The sequence below is a fragment of the Pocillopora damicornis genome, chromosome 6, assembly GCF_964200805.1.
Source record: "Pocillopora damicornis chromosome 6, jaPocDami1.2, whole genome shotgun sequence".
Taxonomy (NCBI): Eukaryota; Metazoa; Cnidaria; class Anthozoa; order Scleractinia; family Pocilloporidae; genus Pocillopora; species Pocillopora damicornis.
Window position 1 is genome coordinate 811873 of NC_142675.1, and position 23900 is coordinate 835772.

The window sequence follows — 23900 nt, forward strand, 5'->3', positions numbered from 1 at the left end:
TGTCCTCCTCTAAGCAGAAGCAACTGGTGTGGGTTAGATAAGAGCGTGAGATGTGATGGTCTGGAGAAAGTAAGATATATTACTCTTCTCTTCCTTTCAGAGAAGCACATACTTACGAGGCGACTGGGAACGAGTTGGGAGCCGGGACACGAACGTGACGTCATTACCTGATTGACCGGAACTATTTCATCCTCTTGAATATGTTTATGCTAGCATCATTTTTGGCATATTTGGAAAAAGGAGCATAATGTTTGCGCTCTTCTTAAAAGTAGCACTAATCAGAGTACTTTTGGTTTTTTTGAAGATGACATTACCAGAGTCATGACCTGTTTGGTCTTTAAAATTTTTTATTTATAAGTTCATTTATTTATTTATAAGTTCATTTTCAAATTTGCAATGTCTCGGAGGAAGAAGTTACCTCAATACTTAGTGGTTCGTCGTCTAGAGGACTGGGCGCACCGGAACTGAAGATTGTATCAGTCTCAGTTTCCGCTTTCACAGGTAAGGCAGGCTAGCAAAATTGCGTCGAAGAGAAACACAATCCTAATGTGGTCTAACATCGTAAATTTTGACACATTAAGTCACCGCCTCTAGAAAATGAGACACATGAAGAAGTGGGGAGTTCGCCAACCTAAGGAATTATAGGACGTGAGGTGAAGAAGCGCGCGAGGGATTGTCGAAACGTCTTGCTTGATACATATATGTCGTAAGTTTCCCTCGTGGGAAACTCCACTTGCAAACTCCACGCACGGAACTTGACTCAATGACTCAATGACTGAATGACTCATTAACTCACTGACGACTCCCTGACCGACAGTGACAGGAGATTGACTCACTGACTGACCAACTGACTGAGTCACTGATTGGCATGCTGACCCACTGACAGACAGACTTACTCACCGACTCACTTACTGAGTCACTGACTGACTGCACTCACTGCATAGATTGTTATATTGATGGTATATTTAAAACTGGATTCATTACAACTGACTTTTATTTTCGAATTCCTTATAACTATATTAAAAGGTTAATGATATTCAGTTTCCTTTGATATAATGGAAATGTTTGTTTATACTGCTAACAACAAAGCAGAATTCTACGGTTATACATTTCTTATTTAAGCTTGAAAAGCATACAATGCCCACCAACTCGATAAATTGTCCTAAATCTGCACTGACTTAAACTTTATCTTACGATCGCTTTTGAACTGAATATTATCGTTTTCATTGTATAATAATATAATGAATCATAACATGTATGTTTTCTCGACAGAATCCAACTTAATACTAAAATTTGCTATAAGTTCAGTTCAAATTGATCACTTATGAAAAGTATATATTTAACTCCTTTTGTTGAAAACGTGAAAGAGCTGTACCACGCTTCCTTATTAACTCACGGTTTATTCACTTAGTTTGAAGATTTTACTGCAACGCTTCGGGTTAACTCTCGGCTTATTCGAAAGAAAAAAACACTCAACGTCCCGTTGTAGGCACGTGGAATAGTGCCATATATGGAGCGATGAAACACGTGCCGCATACATGTTTGTTTGCTTATGCATAGATAAACGAAATTATTTATAAATGTCAATCAAATTAAGAATAATTAACGTATCGTACGGTTTCCAATACTTTATCAAATTTACTTTTTGGTAATTTCTGCAGTTTTCGCAGATTTCCGCGTAGTTTAATTGTCTTTCATGGTCGTTAATTTGTTTTGTACTTGAAGTGGTTTCTTCAGTTTTCACTGATTTTTACATCTCGTGCTTCCCGCCCTGAGTTTTCAGGGTATATGCACACATATTTATTCCTGATTTATCAGCCGTTGCATAGGAACTTTACTTCTGGTCGTGGTGATCCGGACACGATGACTCGGCATCTCCACATGAAGGCGTGTGGGCGCACGGTGCTTACATCTCATACGACAGTACACTGTGAGCACGAGCAGAAGGATAAAGGCCAAGATAGGGCCCGCAATCACCAAAATCTTTATGTAACGCGGCTGTTTGTTGAACCAAGCGCTGAAACCTGATGACGTAATCACAAAACGTGTCAACAACTTCTACGAAGCATTAAGGAAGCGGCCAGAAATCATCAGAGACCAGTCATTTTTTATCGCTTTAAAAGAGGGGGGAAAGTGACAGATATCCTCATCATGGTTGGGAAGTAATGGGCTCCTGTCATGGTGAAAGAAGGTTGTGTTTCTAAATTCACAGCTGAGTGATTTTCAGGGGATTCTAAATGAAGGAGAAGACTTGCAGCCATAATAAACACATAATTCTTTACTCACCGCAATGTTTATCTGACAGCGAAATTTTTCCGTCGATCAGAGTTTTATCGATGGGACCGTCCAGTTTGTGATATAATGGTACTTCAACTTTTCCCAACAACTGAAGCTGAAATAAATCAATCTTTTAAATCAGTAAACCCGCTGGTATTTCTTTAAGATGATGGTGATAAAAATGATAAAATTTTTTTTTGGGGGGGGGGGTTGGGAAACTGGTAAGTCTGAATCTCTTATCCATCCTTGTTGCAAATATTCACACTTTCGGTAATTTATGGTGACGTACGTATTTCAAAATAACCGTTCACTGCCAAGAGTTGTTTTTGTTTTCCCATCTCAAGGCCCTTTTCTTCCGGTGATTGATTTTCCTCTACCCCCTAACCCTTTTTTCACCGGCTACTTCCCCCCCCCCCTTGCAATGAAGTAAAGTTATATATAATAAACATGTTACCTTAAAATGTAACTTTTTGCCTTCTCTTTTCAACACAACCAAAAGTGAAACTGATCCTTGTGCCATTACACCGGATTCCTTCCCAAGCGGAAACTTGATCTTTTCACCATCTTTAAATGTATGCGACCAATCAACTGCATAACCTTGTATCTTGACAGTGACTGTGGCAGTGATGGGATCATCACACTGGTTTATTTTGAAAATTAAGGTGGCACTCTTCTCCCCCACCTTCACCTCGCAAGTAATATTGCTGCAAAAATCACTGACTTTGCAAGGGCCGCCAAGACCTCTGGGTAAGTTAATATCGGGGCATTTTTCAGCTTTTTTGATGCCATCATCGTCGTCATCATACTCATAAAAGTCTCTGTAATCACGGTCTTCATCGTTTCCTTCCACTAGGAGAAAAGAAATGGAGTTTCAAGTAGCTATGATTTCAGGGGCGGATCCGAGAATTTTTGATACTCAAACCACTCCACCCGCCCTTCCCCCCCCCTCCCCCCCTCCCACCTTCGCTTGCGCGGTCAGACACTTTAATAGCAAGATGCAACACTGTTGTTGCAAAAATGCTAATGTTGGTCAAGTATTAAAAAATCCATAGGTATGAAAGGAGCGGGTGGAGCAGCGTCCGGTCGCAAATCTTACTAAACTGCCATGATTAAAGTTTACCACCAACGTAGCCAGTTGGATAATGAGAGGAATAATGAAGTCTTTAAATTGTGTCACGAATGCATCACCAACATTCTATTTTGAGCGACTTATTTTCGCTAACTAAGCACATGAAAGTTTCACTTTCGAAAATAATAGATAGCATCTGAGGGGGGAATATTTTCGCTGTCTTCATAATATGGTGTCTCACCCAACATTGTGACAGAATTCGATGTTGCTGCCGCAAACAAGAGTGATAACAAACACAAATTATGGACAACAATTCACTTTTTCGGGCATGAAGTTAAACGTGCACACTCAACTAGATATTTTCAAATAATCTGTTCGGGCAACGCACGTTTAGGTTCAGAACGTCGGCAAAGCGTCATTCAAAATTACCAGTTTTTTAGCAGAATATTGCAATTCAACCTTGCAAAGCGCCATATGGCTCAACCCGACCCTTTCATTTGAAAGAGCTCGCAGATTAAAAAATAAATTCAAAACCTTCCCTTTACTACTTAACTCACATTTGTATTCTATGTCAAAGCGGAAATATTGATATCAAGGGCTTAAAAACGTATAATGTTTCCGCCATCATCTTCCTGAATAGTAAATAGGATTTGTTATTGTTGAACTGAAGATTTTACACACGCCGTCACAACATGACATTGCACAAACTCCAAAGCCATCGATGCGTATGAAGTCAACGGAAAATTACGAAAAATAATCGAACAACTCTTTAGAAATATTCCTCGTAAAACGATTAATCTTTCGCTGGAATGACAACATTTATGGAATTGTTGTGATGCTCGCCCGATAGATTTGTAGCGTGAGTCAGTGCCCCAGAAATTAGATCGCACTGTAATCTAACAGAGCTTTGAACAATGCAATCGCTGCATAACATTGCCAATTTTGTGCTTTCGTGTCGTAACCTCTCGTCACTTACCCATAACAGCACACAGAAGGCAAACAGAGGCCAAGACGGTACAAAAGTTGACCGCCATAATGTGAGTTCATGTGATCTGCCTAATATATGCAAACTATCAACTTTGAATATTCATGTCGTTTCATTTCCGTCATGTTTATTTTTAATCAGGGTGAATTCGAAAACCTCAGAATGAAGCGCGTATCAAAGTCGGAGTAAAAATAAAGAAAGCGTGCGTTCGGCAGTGGAAGTTGACCGCTTCATGTGGGTAAATTATTCATATTTACCCTGGCTTTCAACAACTTTAAGACGAAAAGTACCACTCGAATTCGTAAAGGCGCACTTCCAAAGGACAACAAACCATAATTAATATGGCTTGCTTGGAGAGAGCGAGCAGTGCTACACAATATCCGCCGCTGTTCTATACAATATACACCCTACACCGTGGGGATTTAAGATTTAGCCTGCGAGTTAGAAATTGCAACTGGCGGAATTACGGGAAAGGGGGGAGACGAGTAACCGAATTTTATAAGAGCCTATGCAAACTTACGTCAGGTCTTACACATGTGCTCCTGATCTACAAGAAGGAGGGGGAGGTGGGGGCGAGGGAAGGAAAGGGGGGTGTAGTGGGGGCGAAAGAGGGGAATTCGAAGGTGGGGGCGAGGGAGGGGTGACTAAAACCAAAGTGAAATAAAAGAAGGCGCATATTTAATTTGCAGAGAAACTGGTACAGGACCTTACGATAATGTGTCTACAAAGTTTTATTCTGTAGAAAGGCTTTTTAATTAAAAAAAAAATAAAGAACTGCATATACTTCAGCTGTCTTACAGTACGTTTCAAGCAATCTACATTAACTTTTAACTCACTGAAAAGTTGACTCCAAAAATACTCTTTACATTCTCTTGGTTATAGTTTCATCAAAATTAAAATCCTACCAACAGTCTTATCGAAAAAAGGTACTTTTGACATTGTTAAGTTATTAAATCAAAGTTATCATTATCATTTTTTATCTACATAAATCTTGAACCTATCGTTACTATCATTATTATTGACGTTTTGCATTTTCAGACGAGCAGAAGCACGCGCGGAGCGACCACGAATGGCAAGTCACGCGCGAGAGGATGAACGCAAAAAAACCGCAAATTCATCCCACGCGTGATCCCCTCTTTGCACTCGCCTAACGCTTGCGTTCGCCCGAATGAAAACGTAAAAAAGAGGTAAAAAAATCACGCTTACTCTTAGAGCCAAGCTAACATTCTAATATATTTGCACACCGTGACTGAGACTGAGAGAGTTACGACTTAGCATGGAACCGACTTTTACTAGGTACTACGACATTTAGTGGCCATCTTTATAATCAAGTTATAGTATCATGATTGCGTTTTGACTGTAAATTCACGGTAGCGAATAACAAAGGAGTGTATAGTCACGTAACCACTACGCGTATCTAAAAGCGGCAAACTTGTTTTACTGAAGACCAGGTAGAGCAGCTTAGAACCTGCGGGAAAAGAAGGAGTTAAAACCTGTGTTAGCAGAATCAGAAGGAAATGTTAAATAACATTCTATCTATTTTTTTTTAATTTGTACACTGCATACAATCACAGTAAACTCAGGAAACTTAGGAAGAGTTGAGGCGCTCTATAGAAATGCGCTCGTAACCCATTCATCTCTAAGATCTTCTTGGTAATTCTCCTTACTATCTGCCATACAGTTATTGTGACCCTAGTTCGGAGAATTTGGCATTGAATCAATTAATGATCCCCTAATTAATATTTTTGTAATTCTCATCACTTGTCTGTTTGACATTGTAGTGATATTGTAAGGAGAAATTATGCCTTATTCACTGTGGGAGTTCAGGGGGGTTTTGTTACATCCTTACCATCTCTGACTGGGGGGGGAGGGGGAGGGGGAAGGATCAAACAACTCCAGAGTTCTTCTTGCGGCAACAACGGCAGCAACAACAACATCCGCAACAGAAACAACAAGAAACGATTGACAAGACCACAAATGCAGACGCCACGAGCAGCGCGATGCGTCCAGCGTTGTCACGGCTCTCCCACCAGCGAACAAAACCTGTGAGGGAACAAAAATGACACAGGTTAGCAACTTGATAAGTTTGTGATGTCTCAACGAGCCACGATGTTTGATTTAAAGAAAAAGGTCTCTAATCTGGCACAGCATACGCGTTTTTGTGATTATTGTTGTTGCTGTTGTGTTTCTTGTTTTGTTTGCAGGTTAACGAAAGAAAGCGATAAATTATTTCTTGAGGATTAAGACTCGCATTTGTCTCTACTCTCCTGAAAATGTAAAAGAAAGTTAAGACTCTTTTTAGGCGTCTGCCTTCCTCTCCCTTTATCCCACAAAAATGTGTTAAAACATATTGTGTTTATCACACATAAAACTGCAAATTAATCTACGATTAAACGAAAACTTACCGCAGTGATCTGTGAAAAATGGCAGCGTTTGATCGATCCGATCTATCTTCATTCTTCCTATTAGTGTCACCTAAACATGACAAAATGTTTAAAAATCATTGATGTTGAAAATCCGATCTTAGGAGCTTAAGAGTTCTTAGTTCTTAAAGAACTGAGGCACTCACACAGTTCTACTCCAACATCTTGAACTTAAAAATTTGGTGCTTTAAACTTATTCGAGTCTTAAAAAACCATGAATATTTGTAATAGAATTTGCCTTGAATGCTGCACTCTTTTTGTCATCTCTCACAAAATCGTTTAATCTTTTAACTCTTAAGAGTGACTGGCTTCTAGTCTAGTTTGTCCTAACAGAATCTTCCTTGAAGCAGTGTTAGGGTCATGAGAATAAGTAAAAAAAAAAAAAGACTAATTTAAAAGCCCTACATTTTCAAATCAAGTCTCCTTGTCATTACTATTGGAAATGTGAAGGGAACAATGCGGAGAAAATAAATGTTAATGTTAGCTAATAAAGGGTTTATTTGTAAACCTTCAAAGTTAACGTGTCGTTTTTTGGTTCTATGAAAACCATGATGTCCAAGTCTTCTTGGGAGGTCTTTGATTTTCTCAGCCCTGGGACAGCAAGCTTGTCACCGGAAGCGAAGACATGGGTCCAATCGATATTTTCTTTACTGACCTTCACATTGATGATCACGGTGACTGGTTCATCGCATCTGTGAAAAAGTTATTCATTTCATAGCCAGTGACAGGCGTGAGATGGGAAAATAAAATTTAACCACTACAGCTGGTTTTCTTGTCTCTTCGTTTATTTGTAGAGTGCGATAGCGAGAACGCTCCCCACTGACCGTCGTGACCTGGGCCTGACTCTCGATCCTGACGTCACACGCTGATTGACTTTATCGCTTATTCTTGTCCTTACTTTAAGGACTTTCCCCCCGGGGAATCAGTCATCGCCAATAGAGCTTAAGGGAGAAGTATAGAAAATTGACTACCAACTAACTGCCAATGAAGGGGGGGGGGGGGGGGGTCGTATGATCAGGTATTGTGACACAACCTATACTTGCTGGTATCGTACCTGTTAATAGTAACTTCCAGAGTAATAGGTTCCCCGCTCGGGTATGGGGTACACCTGATCTGAGAACAATCGTTTGTTATGGTGCAGCTATCAGGGAGATCCTTTGACTCACACTTGTCTTTTCCAGCCAACTCATTCGCGAGCGCAACAATAAGCCCATCCATTAACCGGGTGGAAGATTCTGAAAGAAAATAAGTACTATTAAGCATTCTTATACGAGAAGATGTCATTGCCTGGCTGCAGGCTGCAGGTTTCTATGTGAGGAACCACTCCTGTATGAGGGTATTCTTCCGAAAATTGGCTCGTTTACGGACAGGGACCCGTCTCTCGAACATCTCATCAACTTAACTTTTTAAGAGATCTGTAAGAAAGCTAAACCTCGAAGATATAATTAGAAGTGATTGTCATTGTTCATTTTGTAAATAGACATAATAACACAAACAAGTAGCTACATTTTAGATAAACCTTTTAGATTCATATTACATTCCGGTTTTATATATTTAATACTAATTTTAGGTGTCTTTACTTAGTGGTTATTGACTGCTATTTTTTCACGACACATAAATAAAGTTATCATCATCATTATCATCATCATTAACCCTTGAACTCCCATGAGTGACCAAGACAGAATTTCTCCTCACAATATCAATGCAATATCAAGCAGACAGGTGGTGAGAATGAAGAATAATATTATTTAGGGGATAATTAAATGATCCAATACCAAATTCTCCAAATTAACATCACAAGAACTAAATGGCAGTCAGTAATGAGAACTGCTATTGAGATCCTGGGAGTTAATGGGTTAGAAGGCCCGTGAAGGACTTCAAACTGTTCTGTTTTCATTCAAAAAAGGGGTTCAATTTTTTTAAAATTTTGCAACAAAACTGTCAGCTAAGGAAACAAAATGGACAGGTTAGGGTGCTAGAACCTGCTTCTCTATTCATTAATTTTTTTTGTTCTAAAATATGCCCTCAGGCCCTTTAAGTTAAGACTTTTGAAAAACCACGCAAGATGACTCTGAAGAAACTGGCCCCATAGGTGCCCTTAAATCCACACCTATTCTCAGACCAGCTGGCTCCTCAAGGTGGTATTTCGTTGGCGAATTCATTATACTTTGTTGTGACGAGATAAAGTTCCACATCACCGCAGGGCAGAAGTCAAAAACTGGTAAAATTCAGCTCGAATTATATTTGATGTGGTAACTTCTCCTTCCTAATTAAAAATTTAGAGTTTAACCCTCCCCTGAGTGACCAAGAAAGAATTTCTCCTCACAATATCAATACAATATCAACCATAAAAGTGATGAGAATAAAGTAAAATATTAATTAGGGGATTATTAGTTGATCCAATACCAAATTCTCCAAACTGACATCATAAGAACTATATGGCAGACAGTAAGGAGAATTACTAATGAGATCCTGGGAGTTGAGGGGTTGCATAACAACTGCGTGGTTTAAAGTGGATCGTTCAACTATCCCCTCAGTAAAATGCTGTTAAACCCGGTAATTTCGAAGTAAAGTTATATTCTTCTTGATGAAGTAGACGCAGCGTTAAATAGTTTACGAAAATCACGACAGCGACGGCAACGACGACTTAGCAAAACAAAAGATCTAATGAGCAAAACAAGTTATACAATATCACGAGTCAAGTGCGATTAAAATTGTTCCTTTTTTCTTGTTTTTAGTTTTTTTCCCTTTTTTTATTTCGGTGTCAAAATCATGTAGCAGGAGTACAAAAACGTCTAGTTTTAAACTTCAACGTTTTTCACGGCCGTTTGCGAGGGTCAAATCTGCACTCATTCACAGTTGCGTTCGCAGAAGTAAACATTCCATGGTGTCTATGAGTTTCCCCGAAAGATTCCGACTTTTTTTTTTATTACACACACCGGAGGCAGAACGTTCATTATTCCTCTGTAAACGTTTGTTTCATCAGAATGATCATGTTGAACACTTCTTGGTTTTCTCGTGATATACGAGTGTTCATTGTTCAAAATTTTCGAGGCGAGCCATGTTTCATAACGTATGGAGTGCATAACGTATGATACGCGCTGAGTCGTAAGAAGAAACGAGAAATTGAAGGTTGACGAGCTAAATTTTTTCATAGCCTGAGCATCAGTTGTGGTTATCACCAATCTCAACGGAAAATAGCAGCCTTTGGAACGTTTTGTAAACTTAACGATAATTCTGTGAGATGGAGAGAGGTGCACTTAGTAACAATTTACAAGGCAGAAATTGTTGTCTGTGGCCTGTGAAATCGAAAGTGATGAATTCGGCTGCTTCAGCTGAAGTAAAAGGTGAAAAACTTAGTTAAATGAGCGACTTTGTTTAATTCATTTTAATTTTTTAATGGCTACAATAATAGTGTATTGCCTTACGATGTTACTTTACAAGAGAGGAAAAACTGATTTAAGTTGACTAGAACCTGATTCGTGACTCGGACATGACTCGGGCTCGAAGTTGACTCGTGAAATGGTGTAACTCTGAGTAGGACGATACCTCTGCTTGTGCGTTTTGAAACACATTTCTACCAGTCCTCTACCAAACACAACGTGAAATCGCCAAAATTTGCCTAGTCTCCTTTCAATCTCCATTCGAATTTCGACACTGCTCACTAAACGTGTCATATGCGGAAGTTGATGCCTGGCGCCGGAACAGACGGTAAACATATTCAGCACTACGGGAAATACTAGCAAAAACATATATTCGGTTTTTAATCGATGTATTCCTTGGCGTCGCTGTCCTGATTGCGATTGCTTAAGGCACCTATAGATATTGCAATGCAAGAATTACCTCGCGCATCATTTGTAACTGTTTGCAATTCCGAGAATTCAGAAGGCTTATTTCCCCAAATGTTCTCTTTTTTAGTCGCGCACCTCAATATCGCTCCTCTTGCAAAAGCAAGGCAAATAAATTAAGAACAAAACAATTCTCACCTTCATCGAGATAGGCGCTGCTTTTTGGCACAAGAAATAAAATAAACAGAAGCGCTGAAACAAACTGCTTCACAGCCATGATTTCCACTTATCGTCCAAGATCAAGTTTCGTGATGCGTTCTTCACGTAAATTAACACTGCCGTTAATCATTAATTTTTATGAATGGAGATTATGCATTGTCCAGAGTAAAATCTACTGGATCCTTGTTTCAGATCTGAAGCTAGTTTTGTTTACAATAGGAAGAAAGCTGCTGGGTGACATAATGCAAAACTCATTACTTGTACGAAAGGAAAAGGACTGACAGGGAAGAAACACTTGAGGCCATGCGAGGCAGTGTACATCAAAGATGGCCCAAGCCCCAGCTGTAAGCTGATCACCTTGCAAAATAAGAGCCATGGCGAAATTATAAGAGTTTGTATGGGAATATTTACGATGTTATGGGTAATTGTTGTTGCTCCCAGAAATCTCCAGACTGCTGAGTCACACTGCCTTGCATACCTTTCCAGAACATTTCATCAAGTCACGCATTATTAAAATAGTTCTTATGTAAGCTTCTGGAATATTCCAGAATACTTTGTGAATTTATGTAAAGACTCACTTATGTAGTAGAAAGGGTAGTTGTTGTTGTCGGAGCGACGACTGTTTTGAAAGTTATACCGAGAGAGAGTTACTGCGGAAGATTGTTCATTTAAGGAACTTTGGCTCCTCCTGGAGCTCGGGCAACCCACTGAGATTTCCCTTTTAAGGTTTAAGCTATTTTTTAGATCGGTTTTTGTGCCAAAAAACCTGGGTTTTTCGGTTTTGGTGTTTATTTTGGTTTACAGATTTTCCGTTTTTTTCAGCATTTGGTTTTCGGTTTCGCTGTGGCTATATGTCAGGCGGCCCGTCAAGGTTGGGTGTTACTAAACTGAGAATTGGGTGACCGCGGAACCTCTGGAACCGCAGAACCTGCGGAACCTTTAAGATTTTGTAAAAAAAAAAATAATAATGAGGTGAAATAAAATTAAAAATACCTTAACACTGTTCGAGATTTCGTGTTCAGGCACAAACAGGTAAATGTTTTTTTTTTAATCTTTCTTGACGTCTAACCACAGGGAGCCCAAACTCACACAGTGACCATCTGTGAATATGCAAATGTGTTCATGTTGTGCAATGGGTGAAATCTAAGGATTTGTATGGTACTAAACAGTCCTGGTTGCAACCTTAAAAAGATCTGGACAAGTCTCGAATAAGAACAAATTTAATCCGCTGTAGAGGTTGTTCTTTTGCATCGTGTGTATTTTTGGAGCTTATTCAGGGCAGGTTAGCTCGGTTTTAGTTCATCTGCCTTGCTCTGTACGTAATCCTTTCCAAGATTAAACCTCTGTGAGTAACGCCAACCAAACGAATCCTTTGGAAGCAAAACGCTGTAGATTCGCTCCGGACGCCCTGATCACCCCCGAAATTCTACAAGCTTCACGGGCGATGTTACTTTACGCTCGTGTTTCATTCCAGGGTCATGTACAATGAATTCCAGCCTAAAGGTTTGCTGCGAGCCTCTGGATGAGGCGTTATTCGGATACCGCGGTACTGAAACCGTTAGAGCTTTCAAATGGTTGTTTATTTGTTAACACTCGGGGTAGGTGACTGCAGATTGCTTTAAATGATGTTACATACCCTTTTACTAGTACTGTGAATGTCGCCACGATTAAAGTTGGGACGTCAAGGACAGTTACAACATACTTCTCTTTTTAAGGTATTCTTCTTTATTCCCGAAAACCAACTTCCAGTCAGTGTTAAGGTCCTTTTCAGTGTTCATTTTATCTGATTACTTTTCTTTCAAAAAGAAACATGGGTTCCGAAGTTTCCGCGGTCAGTAACACCCTGCCAAAGTCTACGGCAGTCTGATATTTTTCAAAAATTAAACAAAGAGAGAACCTATACAATCCAAACAACTACTTTTTGTTTAGGAACTGCAAGGCGATCCCGAAGGGATTTATTAATATCATGTCCCCCGCTCGATTTACGTTGGGCTCAGAATACGGATCCATCGTCGTTGATTATCGTTATGATCGCTATTCCCCAATACTTTCCCTGTGCTGTTTCACACACTGAATGAATGGAAAATCCCAGCATAGAATCCTACTTGTTACAACTTCTAAACTAAACTTAAACCCTTAATATCGCTGTATCTTCTTTATGTACAAATTTTGGTCACCTTCAATTGGCAAAAATGGTAGATTTACTTCAGCAGGTTATTGTAATACTATAAACTAGCTTTGTCCTTGTGAGTTCTTAGTTCTTCACAACTAATGCTACACATAATGGTTTTAAAGTCCAAACCACCTGCGATGCTTCGACACTAAGAAAAATTCACCTCGGAGTCATTATAAATAAGTTACGTTGCCAACTAAGCCTCGCAAAATATCTTCTTTATAAATAATTTGTGAGTAATAATTAACTCTTAACTCCCAGAAGTGATTGACAAGTAACTTATCCCTATAATATCCATACAATACCCAGCAAACAGGTAGCGAGAAAACTCAAACTCATCGGGTAAAAGATATTACCTTGATCGAGCACCAAATTCTCATAACCAATTTACAAGGAAATGTGGAGCAGCTAGAGGGGAGAATTAACAATCAGATCTTGGGAGTTAAACAGTTAATCATGTCTGTTAAGGCCTAAAAAGGTCCATCTCTAATTCCATATTATATCCTACTCTTTAAATAAGAAAGATTTGATCTACACCTCAACAAAAACAGGAATATTTCCTCTGCATCATTCTAGATAAATGTTGTCTTTTCACTAATAATATCATCATCAAAGTCTGAATCATTAGCTTGAAATGCATCATTGTTAAATTCCATTTCGTGTGTAAATTGTTCCATTTCCAGCTGTTCATACAACAATCCATCCACACCTTCAAACCCAGTCTCCTCCAAGCTCTCAGGAAGTGGTTTATTCAAAGTCTCTGGCAACACAAGGCTTAGAAGCCCAGCTGCAAAGGAGCACATTCCAAAGATCATCATGGGAAGAGGGCGAGTATAAATGCCCTGAAAAGTTCAAAATTAGACACAACGTGATAGCATCTGATTATTTATATTAACGGTATTTTTAATGACAGCAAGCTCCCAGGGGTTAGAACAGTGAGTTTGCAAGTCTGACAGACACAAGATTCAAGTAATCTGCAACAAACATTTTCTACAAAAATCAGTCTTTCCAGACTCTCACTTTCTAACATCTACTACTAGTTTAAGCTTTGGTCAAAGCCCAGTTAGTTCAAAACATTAAATCACAGTCTAACTTACCAAAAATACCACAAACGGAGAGCAAATGCCTCCTATTCTAGATGCCATGGAACACACCCCCATTCCAACATTCCTAAAATGAAATTATTAAAAAAATTAGAGTTTGTTAGCTGACATATCACATTTATAGCATATGTTATCGCAGGTAAGTGCGTATTATTTCTACTGAGGAATGAAAAGACATTAATGATAAAAGCTTTTATGAGCTCTGAATAACAAAATATTTTGCAGAATACCTAGCAAAACTAAATTCTTACCTTACTACTGTTGGAAGAAGTTCCGCTGAATAAATGTAAATAACAGCAAATGATGCTGAGATTCCAAACTTTCCAATCATAGCAAAGATTGTTGTTAACACTCTATAGACAGGTTGAGTGCCTATTAAATTAAAAAAAACCCAGGGATGAAAAAACATACTTTTTTTCATATCAATGATATTTGAACTTTTGAAAAACACAAAAAAATGATGGTTACCTGTTTGAAAAAATAAGCAGGTCAAGCATGCAGCTCCTCCAATCATCATGTAGTAACACAGACTCCGCCGACGCCCCGCCCTGAAACAGATTCATAGACAAAAAATTTCACCATACTGCTCTCTTCTATACATTCAGATTTCTTCTGCTGAAAGTTTCCAGGAATCCTTTTAATGTTTCCCAAAAACTACAAAGACAGCGTCATCCCCAATAAACATACACATGAAATATTATTCAATATATTATATATTTGTGTATTCTATATATTATTCCAGAACATCCCCACAAAGGACTTTTAGTTTGACTCCTTGTCCTCATCCCTCACAGTTAGTTCTTCTCCTTATTGTCTGTCATACAATTCTTGTGATGTTATATCTGAGAATTTGGTATTGGATCAACTAATAATCTCCAAATTGATGTTTTTCTGTGTTCTCATCACTTGTCTTCTAGATATTGTATTGACATTGTAAGGAGAAATTCTCTCTTGGCAACCCATGGGAGTAAAATGATAAAACATTTGCTTTTAAACACCCCCATCTTTCCCTTTAAGGGCACCTGGTGGCCTTTTTATGTTCAGTGCCCTGGACTCTGGGTTACGAGGTCTGGGTTCAAGGCCTGGATGGGTCATTGTGTTGTGTTCTTAGGCAAAATACTTAACTCCCACAGAGCCTCCCTAAACCCAGGAGTATAAATGGGCACCAGGGCATCGTCAGGGAAGCCTGATGAAATGCCAAGGGGTAACCTTGTGATGGACTAACATTCCATCCAGGGGGAGTAGTGATACTCCTAGTCACCCCATGGTAAGGAAAATCAGGATAAGCTCTGACTGGTTGGGTGACTTGGCTCCAGTAAAGACTTCTCTTCAGTTACTTTTCCTCCAAATTTCTGGTACCAAAAAAAACTGACAAAACCATCTACAATTGTAAATGATGTTATTTAAAATTAATTTAAGAACTCCTCACCAGTTGATAAGACAAACACTTGTCAAATATGCAGGAACTTCCATGAGGCTTGATAAAAAAAAGTTTTTGTAAATGTCGCCACCCAAATGCTTTGTGTTGAGTGATAAGCCGTAATAAACCAGTGTATTCACAAACCTAAAACAGAAAAAATTTTGGAGTAAAGAGACTAACCAAAGTTCATTAAATTTAATATATGCAGCACAAAATATTGGTTGTTATTTGGTCCAGAGTTTGCAGAGGGTCAAACTGGCAGGCAGCCAGTGGATGATCAACTGACTCTTGTGCTAATGTATCAAGTAGGATGTCAGGTAACTGTAGGGACCTTGAGACTCTTATTGAGACTCTCTATCAGTCAACTACAAGGCAGCCAGTGAATGATCAACTGACTCTTGTGCTGATTTATTGAGTAGAATATGTTACTATAGGGACATTGAGACTCTCATTAGGACTCTATCAGTCAACCCTTGAAACACCTATTGACTGACTGTTCACCAACTATTGACTGATATAGTGACCATCTACTGGCTGAGATGCCGATTGAAACTCATTTGACATGAAGGCTATCTAATTTAAAGTACACAAGATGCATGTCTAGATTGATATTTTGAATGCTCCAGAATATTAACATGTTCCATTGTCTGTTATGATTTATCATGCTTAGTCAAGCTGTCCCTAATTTATAAATAGAACATGATGTAATAGTATATAGAATGTTCTAGATTGTTAAGTATTTCTAAGTAAGAAGAGCTGATCAAACTCTTCTAGGTATTACATGCTAAGCTGTAAACAAATCTATATTGCAGACTACAAGTGACTATAACACGAATTCTAAACATCAAAGACACTCACCATAAGTAGAACAAAACTATTGTGATTTTAGCAATCTTCATATTGGAAAGAAGATCTAAGCAACCATATCTGTTTCCAACAACAGACAGTGGACGACTGACTTGTAACAGAATCTTCGGGACAGCTATACCATTTTTTCTAGCTATACTGGATAAGATATCCTCAGCTTCTGCCAGGCGACCACGGATTATAAGCCAGCGAGCTGATTCAGGAACAATTCTGTAATAGTAACAATATTACATTTTCTTAACTACCAAGATCTGTTTGGTAATAATCTCCTTTCTGGTTTCTATTCATTTCCTTGTAAATTAGTCATAAGAATTTGGTGTTAGATCAAGACAAAAACCTTTACCTGATTAGTTTGAGTATTCTCATTACCTGTTTGCTGGATAATGTATGGATATTGTAGGGAGAAGTTACATGTAAATCACTTCTGGGATTGAAAGCTTCACCTCACCTCAACACTTTTAAAGAAGTTCTTTTCAGACTTCAATATGTGATGAAAAAGTCATAAGATTCTCATTGTTTTTTTCAAAGTTCAAGCTTGAATTAACTCAAGAGATTATCCAAAAATATTTACTTTCCCATGACCAAATAAGTGAGACCATAAATAAATTAAGTCAAGTTAAGGTCACAGTAAAAAGACAAATTTCTGTATATTGATTGCTTCCAAAACTAATATCACTGTAACCTGCTGAGTCGAAACAACTAAGAATTGAAAAAAGAATTTGTACTTACCTAAAAAATAATATAAAAACGCAAAATGGCAAAGACAGCAGAACAGACAATGTCCTCCAGTCAGGAATTAAATATGCAACAATTGGGAGAATTAAAAGCCCACATGTAAAGAAACATTGCGCCATAGTGCCAGCAAACCCTCTGTAAGACGGACCAATCAGTTCTGTTGCCAACACAAAGGCAGATAATATTTCACCACCAATGCAAAATCCAGTCAAAAATCGCAATAAAGCATATATTCTGTACGTTGGAGCAAATGAACTTGCAAAGCCAAATAAAACAAGCCCAGTGAATGAAATGTACCAAATTTTCCTTCTTCCACATTTATCGGCCAAAGCTCCAAGGATAACAGCACCTACTAAAGTCCCGGCCATGAGAACAGATTGAACTAAATCCACTTTGTATGAATTTTCACATATCAGCTTCCACTGAAAATTAAAAAAAATTCACATATTTAAAATAAATTATCACAGTGAATTATTTGAATAATATTACTCTCTTTTCTGTCAGAGTTAATTGGGTCTAATGTGTCATGTTGTTGGTTTAACCCTTTAACTCCCAGATCAAATTTGTCATCAGTATATATATTCTCCATACGTTCTCTGAACTTTTCTTTCAGTTCTGAAAAGGAGAATTTGTTTAACAATCAAGAGCTTCTTTAGCTGTTGATCACTTCCATTATTTTCATGACTGTAATGTTTTATTCAGGGGTGATTTTGTAAGGAGAAATTAGATGCCAATCACTCTTAGGAGTTAAAGAGTTAACTTTATTCTCTTGAAGAAGTTAATTCATTTTCAATTGATAATAATATTGTAGTTACAGTGTGTCTGTGGCCGAGGGAAGGGGCAAATAAGAAGTTGGATCTTCCTGTCCATTCCCATTCTAAAAGGGATGAACTGTGGATAATATTATCAATAAATCAGGCAATATGTGTAATACCCATTTCAAAACTTTTATTCAGTAATTAAAAGATAAAGCTTCACCATTCGCTTTTTAAGCAAAACTATTTTAATTTTTTCAAGAATGATGTAAATAGACTCTGATCATTTTATAATACCATAAATTTATATTTTCAACCTAATTTTTTTAGATCATGAACCCTCTAACTCACAGAAGTGATTAACATGTAACTTCCCCCTAATATATCCATATACTATCCAACAAATGAGTAATGAGAATACTAAAACTTATCAGGTTGATATCATCTACCACCAAATTCTTATCACTAATTTACAAGGAAATGTGTAGCAGCTGGAGGGGAGAATTAACAATCAGATCTTGAGAATTAAACGGTTAATGTGGAATATTTTTATCATTACTTTTTTTGCATTTTAATCATTTTTAAAAAACCTTTTTTTTATTTTTAAGTTATTTGTTATTCAAAAGAGGACCAAATATTAATACCAGTTTACAACTATACTGCGTTTTACCCTCTCTAAATTAAGTTATTATTCTTTGTAATTCAATAGTAAAGATCCTTTGAAGAGCTGAATGTGCGATGGACCGTAAAAGCGGCAAATGAATGGGTTGATAGACCCAATAGTATAAAAAATTTTAAAATATCCTGACTTTTTCTGTGCTACAAACACGTTCAAATTGGAAAATAGACAGTACCAAAAATGAAAAACAATGGACTGCAGAGCAAAAGTGATCCACTAAAAATATTCAGCGGGAGGGAATTTTATTAGAGCAAGTGCATAACTTAGCAACGATAAAAATTATGACAAGGTTATTAAAAAAAAAAGAAATCACGATATATGGTGTGAGAATCCACAACTTGGAAAACATTTGACTCTAAAGACGTCAATACAAGTTACACAAAAACTCGTCAAGAAAGCTTTATCGTTCATGCATAAAATTGGTTCATTAAATGTTTTATCGGAGCCAAAATGCTAATTTATACTACACTCTGTGCAGTGCAAAAAAAAAAATTATCGAATAAAAATTAAAAATAAAAATTAGTACTGATCTCACCTCTGTGACGATTGAAGTAAATTCTGAAGTGTACTGGACTTCCGAACAGTGTGATTTATTCCTAGGGCATGTTTCATTCGACAAAGAATTCAAACAAATCCATTTTGGTTCGGCTCCAACAAACACTTGTAATAGCAGTTGAAATGCGGCGGGAATAAGCGATAAATTAAGCAACGCATACAACCTTCTTTGATGTGGACCAAATTCTCCAATTATCCGCAAAACGTGATCGAATTCCATGCTGGTTTATCACAGAAGTTTGTCTATCTTACTTGATTTCCTTTTGAAGTTATGCCACAATGCAGTAACATAGATCATTTCACGGTTATGTGAAGAATCACCCACTCGATCAAGGTTCGCGCGTAGCGACAATTTTCTTTACCTCTACGTCTTCGATTTCACCACAATTTAACAATACTACCGCGGGATTTCCTTTTCATTCTTGAGAATCATATCATAGTAAAACCTCGCTACCATCTGATCACTTGATCTTTTGTTTTAAAGGAAGTAAATTTTTACATGACGAGCCACAGAAGAACAGGTGCAGGTCTTGGTAACCAGGTAATTTTCAAGCAGGCTTGGAGACTAAGGAAATAAAAGAATCCACTCTAGGAGATGGAGACGGGAGCGTTTTTTACGACTGTGGGGTCTACGAAGCTGACGCATGAAAGACGCAGAGAGGAATAACCCGTTGACTTTTTTTTGAGGAAAATATGAATTTCTTTGACTTCTTCCTTTGGAATTTCTGATTAAGAAGAAGATCTTAAATTTTGAACTTAGTCATATAGGAGAAAAAAGTTTAACATTTGTGGAGAAAGTGGGAGCATCAGAGTCGAGTCTCCAAGGAGGTTTGAGCCCTTGCAAGTTGAAATTTCACAATCATGTACTCCATTGACTGAGCTGTCTGGAGAGCAACTTGGTCAACCAAGTGTCCCAAATTTCCAGGACCAATTACTGTGCAAAGGAACTGAAATCAAAGCAACCCCATATTACTTTTCGCACTCTGCTCTCATGACATGCATCAAGACAAAGGCCACTATAATCAAGGTGTGGAACTTAATTACATTAACAAACCAGAAACAAGCAATCATGTAACAACATATTTACTCACTGATAACTTTTCAAAGAGAGTGCAACAAAATGTCACCAAAATATTTCACTTAACTGAAGAGTACTAGTCCTGGAAAAAGCTATCCTTTTTTCAAGATACTTACCCAGATATCATTACGACAAAACTACAGAATTTATTAATTTCTGTTAAATATTGCTGCACTTCAATATTAATCACTCCTTATTTTGCTGCTCTGAGTTACTTATTTGAGCATACTGAAAATTCAATAACTCTATGGAAAGCTCCAGCTGTAGATAAAGGCTATCAATTTTCAACTTGCCTGTGCTGATTATACATGAATATTATGGGCTGTAACAAGACCTCAAGCCATAAAGAATGCATTTTCTGGCTAATACCGCAATATAGAGATGACTTTTTAGAACTATTTTTTGCAATAGAGATGAAGGATCTTGGTTAGCATCTTACAGTCAGTAGTTATGACTTTGATTGACTTTAAGTATCATTGCATAAAAAAAAACAGCTATCTGGCTTTGAATAAAACTTGATTATCACAAACAGACTAATCAGTCAATGCTTACAGTTATCTCTGTATGACTGTAAGGAGAAATAAGATTCTGGTCATTCTTAGGGTTTAAAAGGGTGATAAGATCTCCAAGTCTGAATAAAAACTAGCTTAGGCCTTCAAAATTTAGCCAGAGAATTCTCTATAGAAGCTGAAGAATTTCCCATCTTTAAAGCTTGTTGAACTCCATCAAATCCTCCTAGACTGCTGTTAGTTGCAAAGAAAAGGATTGTACAATTCTGGATTTTGATAATCTGATTCAGACCTTGGTAAGTAGTGGATCACCATAAGATGTGACCATAACAGCATTTTAACAACTTATTTATGTAAATACCCTTCCTAAAAGGAAGGGCGTCCATGAACATGAAGTTTAACCATGTCATCCATATCAGATCAAATGAAAAAATATTCAACTTTAGGATCAATGTCTGTAACTGAGAACCTGTGTACCTACCCCTCCCCTATAACCTTAAAATAGTCAACTGATGAAAAGTAAGGTTAATGCAGGGTTACGGAAGGATAGGTGTTCAGTTACTTAGATACTGACATTAATCCAAACTTTACAATCCATATCAGTTGTTACATATGCCAAATCATACTGACAGCTTTGCAGATTCCAACATCAGCATAATTGAAATAACACAGACCAATAAACTGTAAAACTGACACAGCCAGCCATATTCCTTTGGCCACTTTTGGCATAGATGATCCATGAATGTAGTCTGTTAAAACTTGGCCTACACCCCTGTGGATTGATGAAGAATATTATGCTAAGGTCCAGAATAATGGAGATTGTCAGAAATTAGCTGACACCAACAAAGGACCTCACAATCTCTTAGTTTTTTAACTTTTTTTTCAAAACATATACTTAAACTCTTTGTAGCACAAAGGAATCCTATTTATTACAAAAAGTCTTCTGATCTTGCTCAAAGTTCAAAGTCCATTCCTTGTCATGACACTAGAAAATTGATAAACCATGAACACTTTGATTTTATTTTGTAACATCAACTGCTTACTGACCAATCATAATAAAGTTCAGGACACTGCAGCAAGCCAACATCAGACTACAAGCTAGTACAAGCTGTTTAGCAATTACTGCTGTTTGCAGTTCAGTTCTCTCTGGCCACATTGGCATTATTTTTGAGACAGATTGTTATTCATAAATATTCTCTGAGTTCACAATTTTCAAAGTTTTCCAGTAAATTAATGGAGAATGTAAATTGTTGTGTTACTCCATATTGAAAGGAATATTTTTGAAAGAAAATAATTTGTGATAAAAATTTTCCTGTGCAAGAGGCTTGAACATATCAATGCTTTTTAAGCAAATGAAGATCATCGCAGTATATACTTAACTTAAGCAGTTGAGAAATAAGGCCTGAAAAAAATTCAGGCCTGAACGGGAATCGAACCCATGACCTCTGCGAAATACCGGTGCAGCGCTCTAACCAACTGAGCTATCAAGCCAACTGGAAGCTGGTCAATTGTGAGTTCGTTATATACCCGTAGATGGAGAAGGTGTGGTAAGAATACATGAAAGTCATAAATTTGTACTGCGGAAAATACATTTTAAGCAAATGAAGATCATCGCAGTATATACTCAACTTAAGCAGTTGAGAAATAAGGCCTGAAAAAAAAAATTCAGGCCTGAACTGCTTAAGTTGAGTATATACTGCGATGATCTTCATTTGCTTAAAATGTATTTTCCGCAGTACAAATATATGACTTTCATGTATTCTTATCACACCTTCTCCATCTACGGGTATATAACGAACTCACAATTGACCAGCTCCCAGTTGGCTTGATAGCTCAGTTGGTTAGAGCGCTGCACCGGTATTTCGCAGAGGTCATGGGTTCGATTCCCGTTCAGGCCTGAATTTTTTTTCAGGCCTTATTTCTCAACTGCTTAAGTTGAGTATATACTGCGATGATCTTCATTTGCTTAAAATGTATTTTCCGCAGTACAAATATATGACTTTCATGTATTCTTATCACACCTTCTCCATCTACGGGTATATAACGAACTCACAATTGACCAGCTCCCAGTTGGCTTGATAGCTCAGTTGGTTAGAGCGCTGCACCGGTATTTCGCAGAGGTCATGGGTTCGATTCCTGTTCAGGCCTGAATTTTTTTCAGGCCTTATTTCTCAACTGCTTAAGTTGAGTATATACTGCGATGATCTTCATTTGCTTAAAATGTATTTTCCGCAGTACAAATATATGACTTTCATGTATTCTTATCACACATATCAATGCTTGATAGGATGTTTCAAAGGCTATGATTGATGCATTTTGAATGAGCTATGGAAACAGGAAACTCTGATCAGATCTGACTCACCAGTGGTTATGAAGAGGAACAACAACTGCTAGAGCCCAGTCCACAACAGCTGATGGGTAAATGATTCCTGCAGGAATCAATGTCAGCAGTGCCACACTGACATAGCGCTCTCCCTTCCAATGAGCCGATGGCTGTGATGGGGAAATTTCTGATGAGGGTAAAAAAAAGAACATTGACTCTGTGCATTTTGTCTGGTTCCTCTGATAGTTCAGTGGTCATAACAGTAATCGTCTTGGTATATACTACAACAATTATTCCACTTGGTGAATATTTATTAATTGGCATGATACTCAGAGTACCCACATTCATAAAATACAACACCATTTTTTAAATCGGGAATAAACTCTTCCTTTACTCTTTATTTTTTGATTTTTTTAAATTAGCTATTGAAGAAGCAATTTTAGACGTCTTACCTATCCTCTGTTATGATAACAACATTGTACAAGAGTTAAATCTTAAATTTTCACTACGTAATGTATACGTAAACTTTTCTTTTACTTACCAAGCTCAGCTTTACGATTTGCCGAGGAATGTACTGTCTTTTTGAAAACCACTAAAAAACAAAAATATCATACAAATAAAATAAGTAAAGATCTCATTCTAAACATTCAGACCCCTGACAAAATTGTGTAACTTACCACTTTGAACTCTCGGTGAGCAAAAAATAGGCGAGGAAGCAAAAGCAGGCCGTGCAAGTGAACTCGCTGTTGATAAGAAAACAAAGAATCAATTACGAACACTTTTGTATATTTAAATTCAAAGAATGGCAAGTTCTGACCTAAACGACTACTGTTTCTTATACAAAGACGAGAGTAAAATATCGCCGCCATCTTGCTAATTTAATTCCGTCCCAGCTCTCTCTTACGTAACGCGTGCGGCTTCTCACGATTCAAGGCTCTAAAA

At 37.7% G+C, this 23900-nt stretch overlaps 4 protein-coding genes across 4 annotated transcripts; all 4 read right to left on the reverse strand.

Moving 5' to 3' along the window:
• Positions 1-976: 976 nt before the first annotated feature.
• Positions 977-4400, reverse strand: LOC113686245 (uncharacterized). Its single transcript, XM_027203843.2, has 4 exons — positions 4323-4400; positions 2732-3126; positions 2287-2392; positions 977-2024 (listed from the first exon to the last, which is right to left on the reverse strand). Exons 1-4 carry the CDS (start codon positions 4378-4380, stop codon positions 1801-1803), a joined length of 783 nt encoding a protein of 260 aa, XP_027059644.2. The 5' UTR covers positions 4381-4400; the 3' UTR covers positions 977-1800.
• Positions 4401-5060: 660 nt separating this feature from the next.
• LOC113686298 (uncharacterized) lies at positions 5061-10843 on the reverse strand. The gene is made up of 6 exons (XM_089209476.1): positions 10741-10843; positions 7809-7989; positions 7263-7446; positions 6737-6806; positions 6181-6374; positions 5061-5799 (listed from the first exon to the last, which is right to left on the reverse strand). The coding sequence occupies exons 1-5, from the start codon at positions 10817-10819 to the stop codon at positions 6217-6219; spliced, it is 672 nt and encodes a 223-aa protein (XP_089065602.1). The 5' UTR covers positions 10820-10843; the 3' UTR covers positions 5061-5799; positions 6181-6216.
• A 1476-nt stretch (positions 10844-12319) lies between these two features.
• On the reverse strand, positions 12320-19631 carry LOC113686332 (solute carrier family 22 member 15-like). The gene is made up of 8 exons (XM_027203940.2): positions 19029-19631; positions 17054-17481; positions 16316-16534; positions 15467-15601; positions 14506-14585; positions 14289-14409; positions 14032-14104; positions 12320-13776 (listed from the first exon to the last, which is right to left on the reverse strand). The coding sequence occupies exons 1-8, from the start codon at positions 19266-19268 to the stop codon at positions 13507-13509; spliced, it is 1566 nt and encodes a 521-aa protein (XP_027059741.2). The 5' UTR covers positions 19269-19631; the 3' UTR covers positions 12320-13506.
• Positions 19632-20115: 484 nt separating this feature from the next.
• LOC113686334 (succinate dehydrogenase [ubiquinone] cytochrome b small subunit A, mitochondrial) lies at positions 20116-23849 on the reverse strand. The gene is made up of 5 exons (XM_027203944.2): positions 23776-23849; positions 23636-23701; positions 23500-23550; positions 22998-23145; positions 20116-21407 (listed from the first exon to the last, which is right to left on the reverse strand). Exons 1-5 carry the CDS (start codon positions 23825-23827, stop codon positions 21242-21244), a joined length of 483 nt encoding a protein of 160 aa, XP_027059745.2. The 5' UTR covers positions 23828-23849; the 3' UTR covers positions 20116-21241.
• Between the last annotated feature and the right edge of the window lie 51 nt (positions 23850-23900).